Source organism: Cervus canadensis, chromosome 4 (genome assembly GCF_019320065.1).
Source record: "Cervus canadensis isolate Bull #8, Minnesota chromosome 4, ASM1932006v1, whole genome shotgun sequence".
Lineage (NCBI taxonomy): Eukaryota > Metazoa > Chordata > Mammalia > Artiodactyla > Cervidae > Cervus > Cervus canadensis.
In genome coordinates this window covers 84,267,051-84,286,061 of record NC_057389.1, presented here as the reverse complement: position 1 = coordinate 84,286,061, position 19,011 = coordinate 84,267,051, and the positions used below count along the sequence as shown (strand labels likewise).

General features: G+C 38.1%; 1 protein-coding gene across 3 annotated transcripts in view; it reads left to right on the top strand.

The window, feature by feature from the left end:
- The window catches only part of RAPGEF6 (Rap guanine nucleotide exchange factor 6), a 236,880-nt gene that overhangs the window by 125,681 nt on the left and 92,188 nt on the right, over positions 1-19,011 (top strand). For all 3 annotated transcript variants that reach the window (XM_043465975.1, XM_043465974.1, XM_043465976.1), the window contains exons 8-9: positions 12,990-13,167; positions 15,166-15,302. In XM_043465975.1, the coding sequence (XP_043321910.1) occupies positions 12,990-13,167; positions 15,166-15,302 (315 nt within the window). The remainder of the gene's footprint in view (positions 1-12,989; positions 13,168-15,165; positions 15,303-19,011) is intronic.

Sequence of the window (19,011 nt, the reverse complement as noted above, 5' to 3'; positions counted from 1 at the left end):
TCCTTGGAGTCCAAGGGGCTCTCAAGAGTCTTCTTCATCACCACAGTTTGAAAGCATCAGTTCTTTGGCACTTAGCATTCTTTTTGGTCTAATCCTCGTATCTGGACATGGCTACTGGAAAAACCATAGCTTTGACTAGATGGACCTTTGTTAACAAAGTGGTATTTTTGTTTTAATATGCTGTTTAGGTTTGTCATAGCTTTCTTTCCAAAGAGCAGGTATCTTTTAATTTTGTGGCTACAGTCATCATCTGCAGTGATTTTGGAGCCCAAGAAAAGAAAGTCTGCCACTGTTTCCATTGTTTCCCCATCTATTTGCCTTGACATGATGGGATTGGATGCCATATTAGTTTTTGAATGTTGAGTTTTAAGACAGCTTTTTCACTCTCCTCTTTTACTCTAATCAAGAGACTCTTTAGCTCCTTTTCACTTTCTGCCATTAGAATCGTGTCATCTGCATATCTGAGGTTGTTGATATTTCTCCTCGCAATCTTGATTCCAGCTTGTGATTCATCTAGCCCAGAATTTTGCATGATGTACTTGGCCAGCATCATGTGAAGTAGTTTTCCTGGTTATCCAAATTTCAGCATTTGAGAGGTTTTAAAAGTGAGTCCCTTTATCAGTCATTGTAACAGTCTAAGTAGAGCCTTACAAAATGTGCAGGTACATTTTCCTCTCTAACAAAATAGGTTTGAACTGCAAGTGTCCACTTATAAGTGGATTTTTTTTTTTCTTTCAGTTAATACATGCTGCATGTACTGAACTGCAGACACAGAGGAAGGAGTGTAAAGTTATATGTAGATTTTCAAATTGGGGTAGAGGGGGTTGGTGCTGCCAACACCAATCTTGTTTCAAGAGTCAACTGTATTTTTAATTTGGAGGAATGGGGGAAAGAGAAGAGATACATCCTAAGAACAGTTCTTAACAGAAACACCATTTTATATGACCTAATGTGTGACTATGCATCTATGCATTTCCTCATTGAGAGCTTCCATTTGTTCTTGTTTAAAAATAAAAGCTCGTAGATCTTAAAGTTCAGAATAAAGCTTTATCACAGTTTGGAAAAAATGGAAGTAATTGGTTCAGTATGAATATATTTTTAATCAGATTAACTTAAAAATTAACTAAGAGGATGCATTAAGATGTTAGAATGTTCTTGATAGAGTATTTTATGTATCTTAAAAGAATACTCAGGAGAAATAAGGAGTGTTGCTTTCTGGATTCCTTTTCCAAGAGCTGGATGAATATAAAAGTTAATTATTGAACTAAAGCACTTTGCATCAATCTATTTTTAAATAACTTGAGACACACATATATCCCCCACTTAGCTTTTTGATTTCGATATAGAAAGGAAACATGATGCAAAAATTCCACTTCATGGCAGCATGATTCCTTAATTCAGAGTTCTACTGCCAGTCTCTCCAAAACTCTGGTGCCACCTTTCCACCAGGAAGTTCCTTTGATACTTCAACTAGCTTTGAGCTGCTACATGTTTTCTTCCACTTGTCTTTAATATTTCTGTTAAGAATATTATCTGTGTCAAAGTCTCAGTTACCTTTGCCTATTTCCATTTTTTTTAAATTTTTTTTTATCTTTTATTTTTTTTTCATTTACTTTTGTTAGTTGGAGGCTAATTACTTTACAGTATTGTAGTGGTTTTTGCCATACATTGACATGAATCAGCCATGGATTTACATGTATTCCCCATCCTGATCCCCCCTCCCACCTCCCTCCCCATTCCATCCCTCTGGGTCTTCCCAGTGCACCAGCCCCGAGCACTTATCTCAAGCATCCAGCCTGGGCTGGTGATCTGTTTCACCCTTGATAATATACATGTTTCGATGCTGTTCTCTCACAACATCCCACCTTCACCTTCTCCCACAGAGTCCAAAGGTCTGTTCTGTACATCTGTGTCTCTTTTTCTGTTTTGCATATAGGGTTATCGTTACCATTTTTCTAAATTCCATATATATGTGTTAGTATACTGTATTGGTCTTTATCTTTCTGGCTTACTTCACTTTGTATAATGGGCTCCAGTTTCATCCATCTCATTAGAACTGATTCAAATGAATTCTTTTTAATGGCTGAGTAATATTCCATGGTGTATATGTACCACAGCTTCCTTATCCATTCGTCTGCTGATGGGCATCTAGGTTGCTTCCATGTCCTGGCTATTATAAACAGTGCTGCGATGAACATTGGGGTGCACGTGTCTCTTTCAGATCTGGTTTCCTCACTGTGTATGCCCAGAAGTGGGATTGCTGGGTCATATGGCAATTCTATTTCCAGGTTTTTTGTTTGTTTGTTTGTTTGTTTTTTTATTAGTTGGAGGCTAATTACTTCACAACATTTCAGTGGGTTTTGTCATACATTGACATGAATCAGCATGGAGTTACATGTATTCCCCATCCCGATCCCCCCTCCCACCTCCCTCTCCACCCATTCCTCTGGGTCTTCCCAGTGCACCAGGCCCGAGCACTTGTCTCATGCATCCCACCTGGGCTGGTGATCTGTTTCACTCTAGATAAGTATACATGCTGTTCTTTCGAAACATCCCACCCTCACCTTCTCCCACAGAGTTCAAAAGTCTGTTCTGTACTTCTGTGTCTCTTTTTCTGTTTTGCATATAGGGTTATCATTACCATCTTTCTAAATTCCATATATATGTGTTAGTATGCTGTAATGTTCTTTATCTTTCTGGCTTACTTCACTCTGTATAATGGGCTCCAGTTTCATCCATCTCATTAGAACTGATTCAAATGAATTCTTTTTAACAGCTGAGTAATATTCCATGGTGTATATGTACCACAGCTTCTTCTTGGATTGATCCTTTGATCATTATGTAGTGTCCTTCTTTGTCTCGTTTCACAGCCTTTATTTGAAAGTCTATTTTATCTGATATGAGTGTTGCAACTCCTGCTTTCTTTTGGTCTCCGTTGCGTGAAATATTTTTTCCAGCCCTTCACTTTTAGTCTGTATGTGTCTCTTGTTTTGAGGTGGGTCTCTTGTAGACAGCATATATAGGGGTCTTGTTTTTGTATCCATTCAGCCAATCTTTGTCTTTTGGTTGGGGCATTCAACCCATTTACATTTAAGGTAATTATTGATAGGTGTGGTCCCGTTGCCATTTACTTTGTTGTTTTGGGTTCACGTTTATACAACCTTTCTGTGTTTCCTGTCTAGAGAAGATCCTTTAGCATTTGTTGAAGAGCTGGTTTGGTGGTGCTGAATTCTCTCAGCTTTTGCTTGTCTGTAAAGCTTTTGAATTCTCCTTCATATCTGAATGAGATCCTTGCTGGGTACAGTAATCTAGGTTGTAGGTTATTCTCTTTCATTACTTTCAGTATGTCCTGCCATTCCCTTCTGGCCTGGAGGGTTTCTATTGATAGATCAGCTGTTATCCTCTTATGGGGAATCCCTTTGTGTGTTATTTGTTGTTTTTCCCTTGCTGCTTTTAATATTTGTTCTTTGTGTTTGATCTTTGTTAATTTGATTAATATGTGTCTTGGGGTGTTTCGCCTTGGGTTTATCCTGTTTGGGACTCTCTGGGTTTCTTGGACTTGGGTGGCTATTTCCTTCCCCATTTTAGGGAAGTTTTCAGCTATTATCTCCTCGAGTATTTTCTCATGGCCTTTCTTTTTGTCTTCTTCTTCTGGGACTCCTATGATTCGAATGTTGGGGCATTTCACATTGTCCCAGAGGTCCCTGAGGTTGTCCTCATTTCTTTTGATTCTTTTTTCTTTCTTCCTCTCTGCTTCATTTATTTCCACCATTTTATCTTCTACCTCACTTATCCTATCTTCTGTCTCCGTTATTCTACTCTTGGTTCCCTCCAGAGTGTTTTTGATCTCATTCATTGCATTATTCATTTTTTTTTTTTTTTTTTTTATTTCTTCTAGGTCTTTATTAAACATTTCTTGCATCTTTTCAATCTTTGTCTCCAGGCTATTTATCTGTAACTCCATTTTGTTTTCAAGATTTTGGATCATTTTTATTATCATTATTCTAAATTCTTTTTCAGGTAGATTCCCTATCTCCTCCTCTTTTATTTGACTTGGTGGGCATTTTTCATGTTCCTTTACCTGTTGGGTATTTCTCTGCCTTTTCATCTTGTTTAGATTGCTGTGTCTGGAGTGGGCTTTCTGTATTTTGGAGGTCTGTGGTTCCTTTTTATTGTGGAGGTTTCACCCAGTGGGTGGGGTTGGACGATTGGCTTATCAAGGTTTCCTGGTTAGGGAAGCTTGCGTTGGTGTTCTGGTGCGTGGAACTTGATTTCTTCTCTCTGGAGAGCAATGGAGTGCCCATTAATGAGTTTTGAGATGGGTCTATGTGTTAGGTGTGACCTTGGGCAGCCTGTATGTTGACGTTCAGGGCTATGTTGCTGTGTTGCTGGAGAATTTGCGTGGTATGTCTTGCTCTGGAACTTATTGGCTCTTGGGTGGTGGTTGGTTTCAGTGTAGGTATGGAGGCTTTTGGACGGTCTCTTATTACTTAAAGTTCCATGTAGTCAGGAGTTTTCTGGTGTTCTCGGGTTTTGGGCTTAAGTCTCCTGCCTCTGGATTTCAGTTTTATTCTTCCAGTAGTCTCAGGACTTCTCCAACTATACAGCACTGATAATAAAACTTCTAGGTTAATGGTGAAAAGATTCTCCACCATGAGGGAAACCCAGAGAGGTTCACAGAGTTACATGAAGAAGAGGAGAGGGAGGAGGGAGATAGAGATGAGCAGGAGGAGAAAAAGGGGGACTCAAGAGGAGAGAGACAGATCTACGCAGTTGTCTGTTCCCAGAGTATTCTCCATAGCCCAGACACCCACAAAGATTCACAGAATTGGATTGGGAAGAGAAGGGGAAAGGAGGAAATAGAGGTGTTCTGAGGTAGAAAACGGAGAGTCAAGATTTGGAGAGAATAATCAACACACTCCTGAAGAAAAATGGGAACTGAATCTTGGATTCTTAAATGTCCACAATTTATATCATATACTGAAAAACAAAGATTAAAAATCTAGAGTAGAGGTTAGACTCTTGAAAATACTATATTAAAAACAAAAACCAAAACACACAAAAAAATTTTAGAAATATATATGAAGTTCAGTTTAAAAATAGGGCTTCTCTAGACTGTTTTTTTTTGTAAGGTTATAGTGTAATGAAAATGAAGATTAAGGAGTAGTAGAGGAGTAATAGAGGACTTTAAAAAGAAATAAAAGAAAAAGAAAAATAGAAAATAGAAGAGAAAAAGGAAAAAAAAATTTTTTTCCTAATTAAAAAACTCGTAAAAATCTATGAAAATGAAAGTTAAGGAGTACTGGGGGAGGAATAGGGAATTATCAAAGAAAATAAAAGAGAAAAAAGAAAAAAATAAATTTTTTTTCCTTACTTAAAAAAAAAAAGTAAAAATATATCTAGGAATTTCTCTGGAGCTGTTGCGGTCAGTGTGGGTTCGGCTCAGTTTCAGATAGCTCCTCGTTCCAGCTTACACTTCTCAATATCTACAGGCCCCTTCCATTGTAGTCGGTGTTTTCTACAGGGATTTTAATCTGTTGCACCGGTCCCTTCGGAAGCGGTTCCCTTTGTTTATTTGGCTTCTGTTTGCCCGTCTCTTCAGTGCCTCATTTCTGCCCTGACACAGGCGGGCGGAGGAGGTCTCTTATTCGGGTTGCTAGTTCCGTTGCACTCCGGGGAGGGGCTGGCGCTGCTTTCCCCGTCTATGCTGCTCAGGCTCCCGGCTGCTCTATATGGAGCGTGCCCTGCGCTGCGTGCCGTTCCAGCCCTGGGTGTTCCACAAAAGTGCGGAATAAAAAGCTGCGCCTGCTTTTTGTGCCTTCCCCGTGAGAGCGGTCCAGGCAGCCAGGGGCTTGACGGGCGCACTCTCCCCGGTGCGGCGCACCTTCTGCCCCCCGCGTCCCCAGCCCCAGTCCCGGCCCGCGCCGGTCGGGTGCCTGTGCCCTGTGTCTCGCTGTGACCCTCCCGGCGGATGCCGACCATCCAGAATCTCAGGAGGTCTTTGATTAGAAACTGGAGGCCTGTTTGCAGTGCTGTAGGGGATGCAGTCCTTGGGGCCGAGCCTGCCCCTTCCCCTCCCCCCTGCCTCCTGCCTCCGGCGGGGCTGGTCCATCCCGCAGCCTGCGAGCTCTTCTCTGGACTTTCTCGGTCCCTTTGTTCTGCGAACGGCCGGCAGTGTGTTCGGGCGGTTAATTTTCTCTCTCTCTTTTGCTATCCCACAGTTTAAGTTGGTAACTCAAAAAAGCTCCCTCCAATTGTCCTCAGGCCACTCAGGCCCGGTCCTTACCCTAAGCAATGCCGCCCGCTCCTCTCCGTTCCGCCCCCACTTGCTGGTGGCGGGTGCGGGCGTTTGGGGTACTTTTCTGCTGGGAGTTGCTTTTAGGCACGTAATCTGTGGGTTTTATTTATTGTTCCCCTCCCAGTCAGATTGCCCTCGGAGATTCAAACACTTCCCCCAGACCCGCCAGTGCGAGGGATTCCTGGTGTCTGGAAACTTCCTCTATTAAGACTCCCTTCCCGGGACGGATCTCCATCCTTAGCTCTTTTGTTTCTCTTTTTATCTTTTATATTTTGTCCTACCTCCTTTGGAAGACAATGGGTTGCTCATCTGGGCGCCTGATGACCTCAGCTAGCGATCAGAAGTTGTTTTGTGAAGTTTGCTCTGCGTTCAGTTATTCTTTTGATGAATTTGTAGGAAAGTGGTCTCCCCGTCCTATTCCTCCGCCAATCTTGGCTCCTCCCCCTATTTCCAGTTTTTTAAGAAATCTCCACACTGTTCTCCATAGCGGCTGTACTAGTTTGCATTCCCACCAACAGTGTAAGAGGGTTCCCTTTTCTCCACACCCTCTCCAGCATTTATTACTTGTAGACTTTTGGATAGCAGCCATCCTGACTGGCGTGTAATGGTACCTCATTGTGGTTTTGATTTGCATTTCTCTGATAATGAGAGATGTTGAGCATCTTTTCATGTGTTTGTTAGCCATCTGTATGTCTTCTTTGGAGAAATGTCTGTTTAGTTCTTTGGCCCATTTTTTGATTGGGTCATTTATTTTTCTGGAATTGAGCTGCAGGAGTTGCTTGTATATTTTTGAGATTAATCCTTTGTCTGTTGCTTCGTTTACTATTATTTTCTCCCATTCTGAGGGCTGTCTTTTCACCTTGCTTATAGTTTCCTTCGTTGTGCAAAAGCTTTTAAGTTTCATTAGGTCCCATTTGTTTAGTTTTGCTTTTATTTCCAATATTCTGGGAGGTGGGTCATAGAGGATCTTGCTGTGATTTATGTCGGAGAGTGTTTTGCCTATGTTCTCCTCTAGGAGTTTTATAGTTTCTGGTCTTACATTTAGATCTTTAATCCATTTTGAGTTTATTTTTGTGTATGGTGTTAGAAAGTGTTCTAGTTTCATTCTTTTACAAGTGGTTGACCAGTTTTCCAAGCACCACTTGTTAAAGAGGTTGTCTTTTTTCCATTGTATATCCTTGCCTCCTTTGTCGAAGATAAGGTGTCCATAGGTTCGTGGATTTATCTCTGGGCTTTCTATTCTGTTCCATTGATCTATATTTCTGTCTTTGTGCCAGTACCAAACTGTCTTGATGACTGTGGCTTTGTAGTAGAGCCTGAAGTCAGGCAGGTTGATTCCTCCAGTTCCATTCTTCTTTCTCAAGATTGCTTTGGCTATTTGAGGTTTTTTGTATTTCCATACAAATTGTGAAATTATTTGTTCTAGTTCTGTGAAGAATACTGTTGGTAGCTTGATAGGGATTACATTGAATCTATAAGTTGCTTTGGGTAGTATAGTCATTTTGACAATATTGATTCTTCCAATCCATGAACACAGTATATTTCTCCATCTGTTTGTGTCCTCTTTGATTTCTTTCATCAGTGTTTTATAGTTTTCTGTGTATAGGTCCGTTTCTTAAACTTCCACTTTCATTGTAAGAAGAGTATGACTTTCCTTCTCTACTTAAAAATCTTCAGTGCTTCACCGTTATCTAATTTACACCCTTCATTTCAAATTTATATTCAAATCACAAGCCTCAATTCCAGTTCCTGAAATTTCTGACCACAATCTGCAAGTCTGGTTTTATATTCCACTGTTTCTTATTTAACACATTCTAGATTCTAGTCCATGACAAATACATATGCTATTCCCTGAATGAGTTTATCTTTACGTAGTCCTACTTTCGTAATTCTGTTCTTCCTACAGCTCCACCTAGATGACGTTTTTGTATTGCCTCTCACATGTTGGAACCCACAGCAGTTTTTCTGTGGGTCTTATAACTTTTTTCACTCTGCTTTTTTATGTTGTGCTGCTGTTGTTGATATTGTTCATTTGCTAAGTTGAGTCTGATTCTTTGTGACCCCAGGGACTACAGCACGCCAAGCTTCCCTGGAGTCCATCACCATCTCCTGGGGTTTGCTCAAGCTCATGTCCATTGAGTTGGTGATGCCATCCAACCATCTCATCCTCTGTCATCCCCTTCTCCTCCTGCCTTCAGTTCTTTTCCAGCATCAGGGTCTTTTCCAATGAGTTAGCTCTTTACCTCAGGTGGTTGGAGTATTGGAACTTCAGCATCAGTCCTTCCAGTGAATATTCAGGGTTGATTTCCTTTAGGATTGACTGGTTTACTCTCCTTGCAGTCCAAGGGACTCTCATTTCTTTGGCACTCAGCCTTTATGGTCCAACTTTCACATCTGTCCATGACTACTGGAAAAACCATAGCTTTGACTGTATGAAACTTTCTAGTGTAGCTTTTTAACCTGTAAGCTTTATCTTTCATCATCATAATTGATTTTTAGTATGCATTTTCTTCCTTTTGTATCTCATTCTGAGTTAAGCAGTGTTGGCAGTTAAGAAGCGATCTAGACATGTGTTTAGTTGAATAACATTTGAAAATAGAAATCCATATTGTTTCCAGGGAAAATGCATAGGATTAGTACTAACTGATTGATAATCCAGAACAAAGGAGACCTTGCCTTCCTACCTGCCCTGTTGTAGAGATACTGGACTGGGCCAGCCTAGAATGGATTATGTGAAGGAGTAATTTCACAGGGATGTTGCCCTGACTAGAAAGACTAAGAGGAAACTTAAGGAGTAAATGATCCATGAAAAAGGTTGAATGAAATACTGAAAATGGAAATTCAGTAAAGATAAGCACTGAAAATCTCAGGTTCAGCTTAATCTTTGCTCTAAATTTGAAAATGTGGCTTCTGTAATTTGTGTAACTTCTCATTCTAATGTGCAGTTCTCCTCATAGAGCTTCATGTTTATGTAGGTGCAGACAGAAAAAGACTATCCTCTGGTGGTTTATTTGGAGAAGGCCAAGTCAACAGAAAATCACCTCAGATTGTCTACCTCACCGAATTATATTTATACGTATACAAAGAGACACATTCATACTATGGTAAAAGGAAAACACAAAAAGTTTAATACTTTTTAGCCCTTTGACCATTATACATTTTCCTCCCTGGGCTTAATCCATTTGTTATAATCTTTCTGAGGGTCTACTGTATCCCAGCTGCTGGGATAAAACAGTTGAAAGGCCAGACCTTCAAATTTTTTCATACCCTATCTTAATGAATGTGGCATATCTTTTGACCTCCTGTTTTTGTAACAACTTTGATATTATCATATTGAGTCTCTGAGGCTCTGTTAAATTTTCTTTTTTGCTTTTTTCCTCTCTTTGCTTTAGTTTGTTTAGTCACTCAGTCGTGTCTGGATCTTCACGACCCCATGGGCTGTAGCCTACCAGGCTCCTCTGTCCTTAGAATTTACAAGGCAAAAATACTGGAGTTTGTTGCCATTTCCTCCTCCAGGGGATATTCCTGACCCAGGGATTGAACCTGCATCTCTTGCATTAGCAGGTGGATTCTTTACCTGTTAGAAGCCCTTGCTTCAGTTTTGGTAGTTTTTGGTGTTTTTTTTTGTTGTTGTTGTTCTTTTTGTTTTTTTGCTCTTCTTCAAATTACTTTTTATAATTTACATTTCTTTATTGGTATTTCCCATTTTACCCTTAATTGTGTTTGTAATTTCTTTTAAATCCCTGAATTTACTTAAATGTCAAAAATTCATGTCTCCTAATTTCATCATTCCTAGATATTCTTATATTGGTTTTTCTCCAGGTTATGGTCACATTTTCTAGCTTCTTCATCTGTCTAATAATTCTATATTGTATGCTAGACACTGTGTATACTACATATTTTAAAATATCTTATTTAATTATTAAAGAAACTTTCCTAGGAACTGCATCTTCAGCAGCATCATATAGTGACTTCCAGTCTTGGTGGTCATCATACCTACCTTTACCTTAAAGATTTGACTTCTGTTTGTTTAGTCAGAGACTAAGACCTTGGACTCTACATCGAACTTTTTGTTTACTTATTTTTTAACTATGAAAACCTTTTTAATTTTCTAGCATGTTTCTGGTTACTCTTTGATATTTTTTATTCTTAATTCTTATTTTACCACATCATCCCTCTTGTAGGCTCTGAATGCTTTTAGCAATTGAGTATATTCTCTTAACTAATTTTATTCATTCTTTTTCTTTTGAAAAATGTTCAGGTAAAAGAAGACATGATAAAAATAATTATATTCTTTCCTTTTCAGATGGCCTTAAAAAGTTCCTAAGAGTTATCTTAGTAGCCTTCTCCCAATCCCTACCCGTGATTTTCATTCTCCCCAAAAAGTTATTTTAATACCTTCATTTTTCATGCAAGTGATGGCAAGCCTTCCTTATTGTCCACATAACTGAATTGCATCTTACCTTTATTAATATTGTGAGTTATCCCTCTTTTTATCAGAAAAAATCTAAAAGGTAAGGATGAGATGAGGTTGAAATAGTCTGGGTCAGAGGATGAAAACCTGAGATTGAGTTGAAGACAGGGTAGTTAAGAACTCAGATTTAAGGTAGATTATCCTTAAAACTTGATAGGAGAGAAAAAGACCATTATATCAGAGGTGAGTGTCTAAATTCTGAAAATTTTAATTAACTTGTGTGAAAAATATTACTTCAGTTTCTAACACTCATTTCTTAGGTTAAAATCAGTGTTTGTAAATAGATTGGGTTTTGGAAAAGTCATTTTAGTATCTGCACATTTAAATTAAAGCTACTTACTTTTGAAAAGAGGTTGTAACTTGCTAGCAAGTTTTTAGTTCCAAAGATGCATCATTTAGAAATGAGATTCACTTAAATACTAACATTTCATAGTCAAAAATGACTTAAGAGAGCATGCTAGTCATGTAAGACAGGATTGCCCCTCTATGATCCTTAAGAGCCAGCTTGTCTAATCTTAAAGATTTCAAGTGTTTTAATCTAGTTTAACTATTCATTAAATCTAGGTGCTTTAATCTAGTTTAACTATTCATTAAAACTTTTACTGAAAGCTGTGCCGAAGTCCATAGGAAGTATAGAACGTGGTCTTATAAAACAAATCAGAACTCTTTCAGTTGGAGGTATCAGAGCCTTAACTTGAATTAACAAAAGCCAGAAAGAATAATTTATTGATCCCCAGAGAAAACAGAGGCAACTCCGACCTCAAGGAACCTGGATGCTTGTGTCTGCCCCTGTCTGTCTAGTCATTTCACTCCCGGTAGCTTGATTGCTCTTCCTCCCTCGCCCTCTGTGACACTTGCTGTCAGAGATCATCTTTGCGGCACATGCTCTGCTCTTTCCATCTCTTTCCTGCATGACACATTTTTGGTTTTTGATTTTTGTTGCTTTGTGTCAGTCTTGATCTCTTTATGTCTGCTGTCTTCTGGTTCAGTGTCCTTCCTCTGCATTCCTCTACCCCTTTCTCTGTCAGCTGATTCCATTTTCTCCCACCACAGAAAGGCATTCCCATGTGGCTGTGGGCTGCATCATATTCTTCCAATTCATCAACCAGAGAAGAAAAGATGCTCTACTCTCCAGCTCCAGTTATAAAAATCCATAGGAAAGGACTTTCTCCCTTAGCTTACCTAGCCAGAAACGGGGCACTGTTTCCTTTTGAAATAGTGGGTTAAGTTGGAGAGGAACAAATTAGTGAATGTTTGACACAGGAGATGAGACTTAAGTATTTGAATGAAGGTTCTGTAGTTTTCAGTTAATACTCTCATATGAGTGCTTATTTGTTATGAAAATTCCTGTATGTTCTCACTTTTTTCATATCTGCTTCAGTATTCATGCTTTTTCATTTATAATATGAATCAAGTGAGTATAATGTTTAGAAATATTGCTGAATAGTCCACTTCAGCAGAGTTTTATTTCCCAAAATACATTCTCATTGTTTTCTGAGTGACATTTAAATTTACATTTAAAAAAAAAATCTGGTAATTCTTTTACAAATATCTGAGACTAGTATATTTACAAAGTTCAGCTTGTTAGTATAAGTTTATTTTCTTCAAGATTGCCTAGAGTAACCTTGGCTTTTCTTTGCTTATTGTTAGGTTGTTAGATTGAGTTATTGGGAAGAGATAAGTATTTGTTCAGTCCTTCATAGTTGTTGCATTTTAGCAGTTTTCAGTACTGTTATTTACCTGTTTTATACTTATTTCTTAATTTATGTGACTCCCTACTCTACTAGACTCTAAACCTGTGGTGAAAGAATAATAACCTTATTTAAAATAGCCAACGTAAACTAAGAAGGTACTCCTATAATGATTGTAAACTGTCTTTGTCTTTCTTTCACTTAATATTTTAAGAAATGTACTTTTTAAGGAATATAAGTGTTTTTTGGAAAAATGTATTAATACATTTAGTGATGTTTGAATCTCTTGACCATTTTATACTCCCTGTCTGAGACTTACCAATTTAGATGTCACACTGTGAAATGATGGCCTGTATTTTGGGCAGAGAACCTTTTATTAATAAGTATCATTTTGTTCTTGATACAACGTACAGTGTTGCCTAATTCTTGATAATATTTAGTGGAAGGGATAGTTTTATTTCATTCAGGTTGTAATACATAATTTTTATAACATGAAGTGATAAGTGATCAAGATTTCTTCCTGTAGGCTACCGAAAGTGAGGTAGGAGATGTCGATTTAACACGTCTTCCAGAAGGACCTGTTGATTCTGAAGATGAAGAAGAGGAAGATGAAGAGATTGATCGAACAGATCCTCTGCAGGGGCGGGATCTTGTCCGAGAATGTCTGGAAAAAGAACCTGCAGATAAAACTGATGATGACATTGGTAAGAAATACGTCTGTTCACAATAGGAATATATAGTTTAATGTATATATAGTTACCTGTTGGTGCATGACACATTATCGCCGAAAATTTTTTGTGGGTCAGGAATTCAGGAGCAGCCTAGCTGAGTGATTCTGGCTCATTCTGTCTCAAATGGTTGTAGTCAGAATGTGGCAGGGATTATAGTCATCTGAGGCTTCACTGGGCTGAGCTAGAGGATCTGCTTCCAAGGTGGCTGCTCATGTGACTTTGGTCATAGAACCTCAGTTCTTCTCCATGCAGGCCCCTCCAGAGATGGCCTAAAAGTTCTCACAACATGGCAGTTGGTTTCTCCCAAAGCCAATAATTCAGGGGAGAATAAGACAGATGCCACGGTGTCTTTTTTGATCTGACCTCAGGAATGACACATCATTGCTTCTTCCCAGTTATGTTTGTCACACAGAGCAACCCTCATGCAGTAAGGGAGGGGACTGCATCCAGACATGACCATCAAGAGGCCGGATTTGTCTGGGGACATCTTTGAGGCTAGCTGCCCTGATAATGAGAGCTTTTTCGGAGGTTCTAGCAGTGGAACACAATCCTCATATACCCTTAACCAAAGGCTGGTTCCCCTTTGTCAGGGAATGTTCTCTTCAAGATACTCCTGTATTGGGACAGCTTGTCATCTTTGACTAAGTGTACAACTTCAGGAGGGACACATGCTTGAAGCAGTAAGGGAGGAAGGGGACACTTGCCTGGACAACCAGATCAGCTGAATCAACCCTGACGATCTTTGGGTGATGAGAGGCCTCACATGCTGTTTGCCCCAGCAAAACAAAAGCTTTGATTACATTAAAGTGGTTTTCCCTTTCATGTCCATAAGACATTTACAACACAGAACATCGGTGTCCAGTGTCTGTGAATTTTAAAAGATTTCAGATGTTATTAAAAAAATCGGTTTTGCCTCTCCAGCTTTTGATTCAAATCTTATGCATTTTTCTTTAATTTCTTGTAATTTACATTAGAGATTGAATAATACTAAAGATGCTAATGTCGTCTTTAAGGACAAAGATTACTTAGTATCATTAAAATATTATGATTCATTTAAAATTTTATCATAGATTTCTGTTTTAAAAGAGTTGTATTGCTGTGATTCAAATCAGAAGATACTGCTAGTAATTATTATAGTCTATGGGAGTGAAGATCAATATGTTTAAACATTCCTTATCATGCTGATAACATATAGTATAGTTACACAACCTGAAGTTGAGACTCGTGTTGTGAATGCTGTCTGGACAGAAACTGTAAGTGCATTTTCAGTGATAAAGAATTGTACACTATGCACTTTTTACAAGGTTTATTTTAAAAATGAAATATAATTAACTTATAGTTATCTGTGGGTTGATAACTCCTTATCATTTCCGTCTACTTCAGCTTTAGCTGACTGCTTAAATGTATTTTTTTTTCTTTATATTTGTCTTTATTGCTCACATATCTATACAAGGGAATGGACTCAGGCACTCAAACAGTTCTTGGTTAAATTAGACAGTTACCTTGTATTTGCTTTGACAAGTCTTAAAGTAGTATTCACATTTGTTATCCCTAATTTAATTACTTACTGACATTTATTAATAACTACTTAAAACTCTAGCCCATAAGAAACAGACAGAAGCTCTTTTCAGTAATTTATCAGATCAAGGGCATCGCTAAACCTAACCACCATGAAATAGCATCTCCTGCAAGGAAAATTAGCTAAACTCTCCAGCCTCATCTAAGCCTGTAGTTTCCAGGTTTTCTCTGAATTCTGGTGTCTTCCATTATGCCGGTATTTTTGTGTGAGTCTGAATGTATCCATTAACCAGATTTTTTTAAGCAACAGTCATCTTGCATCTTGGCTTCTCTAGTTAAGCATCATGAATTCCTAAGTTGATTAGGAAATTGGATATTGGATTCTAGATTTTATTGTATCTTTAAACTGTAGTCCTTGATGAGCACTAAACTAGAATTTCTGTTTTTTAACAGAACAACTGCTGGAGTTTATGCACCAACTTCCTGCTTTTGCAAACATGACTATGTCTGTAAGGAGAGAACTCTGCTCAGTGATGATATTTGAAGTGGTAGAGCAGGCTGGAGCTATTATTCTTGAAGATGGGCAAGAGGTAGGTTAGCCAATAACTGGTACATATTACTTGGTTGTGGCAGCTAATTTTTAGAATGTTTAATTTTCATAAACTTGTATAAATCTTGACTTAAAAGTTATACAGTTTTTTAAATGAATGCTGATTTTGGGGTAGTTATAATATCTGAAGAGATAAGTTTCATTTTTGATTTTGTCTTAATTTTGATTTCCTGGCGGCCATGGACTTTACACAAAATAGATGTTCAGTAATTCATTGGGCCAAATTTGTTTAACTTCTCAAATTAAGTTGTAAGACTTGAAAATATTCTTAATTATTATTAGTATATTTATAATATTATTAAATGTTTATCAAGTATTTAATCTCCTTATCCCTTTTTTATATTACCCATTTTCTTTTTAAACGAAGGAAATGTATTCATACCTGTGCCTCCTAGTGAACTGCTGTCAGTTGAGGCATTTATGTGGCAGTTTTGTTTTAAAAAAATGCTTGGATGGCAACTTGTGGATGGGTGAAGGGGAGGATTCAGAGGAATTGAAATGTGTTACTGCTATTAGGTAGCACTTCACTGGTTTTCTTATTGAACTGATAAAAATTGATAGTGAGATATCAGTCAATGAACATTGTCATATATACTGTTAATAGGAATATAAGCAGTTTTTCTGGAAAATCATTTAGCAATTTTTAACATGGGCTTTTAACAGTCTCTAATCTATTAATCATTACCCTTCTGAATGTCTCTCCTCCAGACACAATATAAAACTCAGGGTTATGGCAAAAGGTATTCATTGTGACATGTGTATAATATTAAAAATTGGAAATAACCAAAATATATCCCCCAAATAAGCATTGGTTAACTAAATGAGTATATGGCCACAGGTTATAATATCATATAGGTTTTCAAATGATTGTAATAGAAATCTTTGATTTGATAGAAATCTTTGAAGGTGGGGCCTTACCTCTAGCTTCATTTACATACTTTTTCCCGTATCCTAGAAAACATTTAACACATGGGATATACTAAAAATAAAAAGTTTGAACAAATGAATATAGTATCAAATTTTTTTAAAAGCATAGAATAATCTAAATAGTTCAACAGTGTGAGATAAGATAAACACGGGAGGAAAATACAAAACTTTTAATGACGACTATACAAACAGTAGTATTTCAAATAACTTTTCCACAAATTTTGTCTTTTAATTTTTTACAGTTCTGTCAGCAAAACTTTCTTGTGTGCCTGCTTTTTGCCACGTACTATTCTAAACACTGTGAGGATAGTGGTGGAAAAACCCAACACAGGCCCTGTCCTCAAGTAACTTGTATTATTGTAAAATTACACAGTAATTATATTTTATATTTGAAATAACAAAGCCCCACAGTTTTGACAAAAATATTTCTTCTTGCCACTGATTCTCCTTAAGAACTGATAATCTGGATTTTCCTTAAATCACATTAAAATTTTTGAAAGTTTAGACTAATAAAAAGAATATTAAATGAAAACAAGTAGTCTTTCATGGATATGCAGTAGGCTTTGCAATATGTCTCTTTATAGCATTAAATACTTCGGTATAAATTGAGAGCAGTATTTTCTTAACATTAGAAATTTTTGGTATATTTTTAGGTATACCTTAAAATTCAAGTTTTTAATAGTTTTTCATAATCATTAGCTACCTTTTCTTTTTTTTTCCTTTTGAATGTTTGCTGTGTGCCAGACATTATTCCAGTCTGGAATTTATTGCTATTTATTACTTGATTTATAATAAACTCATTTTTAATTGACAGGAAAGTTCAATTGTGATAGGTGATATTGTTCCATCCATTATAGCAGTAGAGAAACTGAAGCAACTTTCCCAGACTCATTCAGCTGATCAGTGGCAGATGTGGATTCAAATTCCAAGAGTTTATGGTCTTACTTCCAGATGAGTATGTCAAGAGAAGCTAAAGGCAAAGGAGAAAAGGAAAGGTACACCCATTTGAATGCAGAGTTCCATAGAATACCAGGGAGAAATAAGAAATCCTTCCTCCGTGATCAGTGCAAAGAAATAGAGGAAAACAACAGAATGGGAAAGACTAGCGATCTCTTCAAGAAAATTAGAGATACCAAGGGAACATTTCATGCAAAGATGGGCACAATAAAGGACAGAAATGGTATGGGCCTAACAGAAGCAGAAGATATTAAGAAGTGGTGGCAAGAGTACATAGAAGAACTATACAAAAAAAGATTTTCATGTCCCAGATAACCACGATGGTGTGATCACTCACCTAGAGCAAGACATCCTGGAATGTGAAGTCAAGTGGGCTTTAGGAAGCATCGCCACAAACAAAGCTAGTGGAGGTGATGGAATTCCAGTTGAGCTATTTCAAATCCTAAAAGATGATGCTGTTAAAGTGCTGCACTCAATATGCCAGCAAATCTGGAAAACTCAGCAGTGGCCGCAGGACTGGAAAAGGTCCATTTTCATTCCAATCCCGAAAAAGGGCAATGCCAAAGAATGTTCAGACTACCACACAATAGCATTCATCTTACACGCTAGCAAAGTAATGCTCAAAATTCTCCAAGCGAGGCTTCAACAGCTCGTGAACCATGAACTTCCAGATGTTCAAGCTGGATTTAGAAAAGGCAGAGGAACCAGGGGTCAAATTGCCAACATCTGTTGGATCATCAAAAGAGCAAGAGAGTTCCAGAAAAACATCTACTTCTGCTTTATTGATTATGCCAAAGCCTTTGACTGTGTAGATCACAACAAACTGAGGAAAATTCTTCAAGAAATGGGAATACCAGACCATCTTACCTGCCTCCAGAGAAATCTGTATGCAGATCAAGAAGCAACAGTTAGAATTGGACATGGAACAACAGACTGGTTCCAAATTGGGAAGGAGTATCTCAAGGCTGCATATTGTCACCCTGCTTATTTAACTTATATGCGGAGTACATCTTGTGAAATGCTGGGCTGGATGAAGCACAACCTGGAATCAAGATTTCTGGGAGAAATATCAATAACCTCAGATACACAGATGACACATCCCTAATAGCAGATAGTGAAGAGGAACTAAAGTGCCTCTTGATGAAAATGAAAGAGGAGAGTGAAGAAGCTGGCTTAAAGCTCAACATTCAAAAAACCTAAGATCATGGCATCTGGTCCATCACAAATAGATGGAGAAACAATGGCAACAGTGACAGACTTTATTCTCTTGGTGATTTTCAAAATCGCTGCAGATGGTGACTGCAGCCATGAGATTAAAAGACACTTGCTCCTTGGAAGAAAAGCAACCTAGACAGCATATTAAAAGGCAGAGACATTACTTTGCCAACAAAGGTCCATCAGTCAAAGCTATGGTTTTTTCAGTAGTCATGTATGGATATGAGAGTTGGACTATAGAGAAAGCTGAGCACCAAGAATTGATGCTTTTGAACTGTGGTGTTGGAGAAGACTCTTGAGAGTCTCTTGGACTGCAAGGAGATGAAACTAGTCAGTCCTAACAGAAATCAGTCCTGAGTATTCATTGGAAGGACTGATGCTGAAGATGAAAGTCCCAATACTTTGGCCACCTGATGTGAAGAGCTGACTCATTGGAAAAGACCCTGATGCTGGGAAAGATTGAAGGCAGGAGAAGGGGATGACAAGAGGATGAGGCGGTTGGATGGCTTCACCGACTCAATGGACATGAGTTTGAGCAAGTTTGGAAGTTTGATGATGGACAGGGAAGCCTTGCATGCTGCAGTCCATGG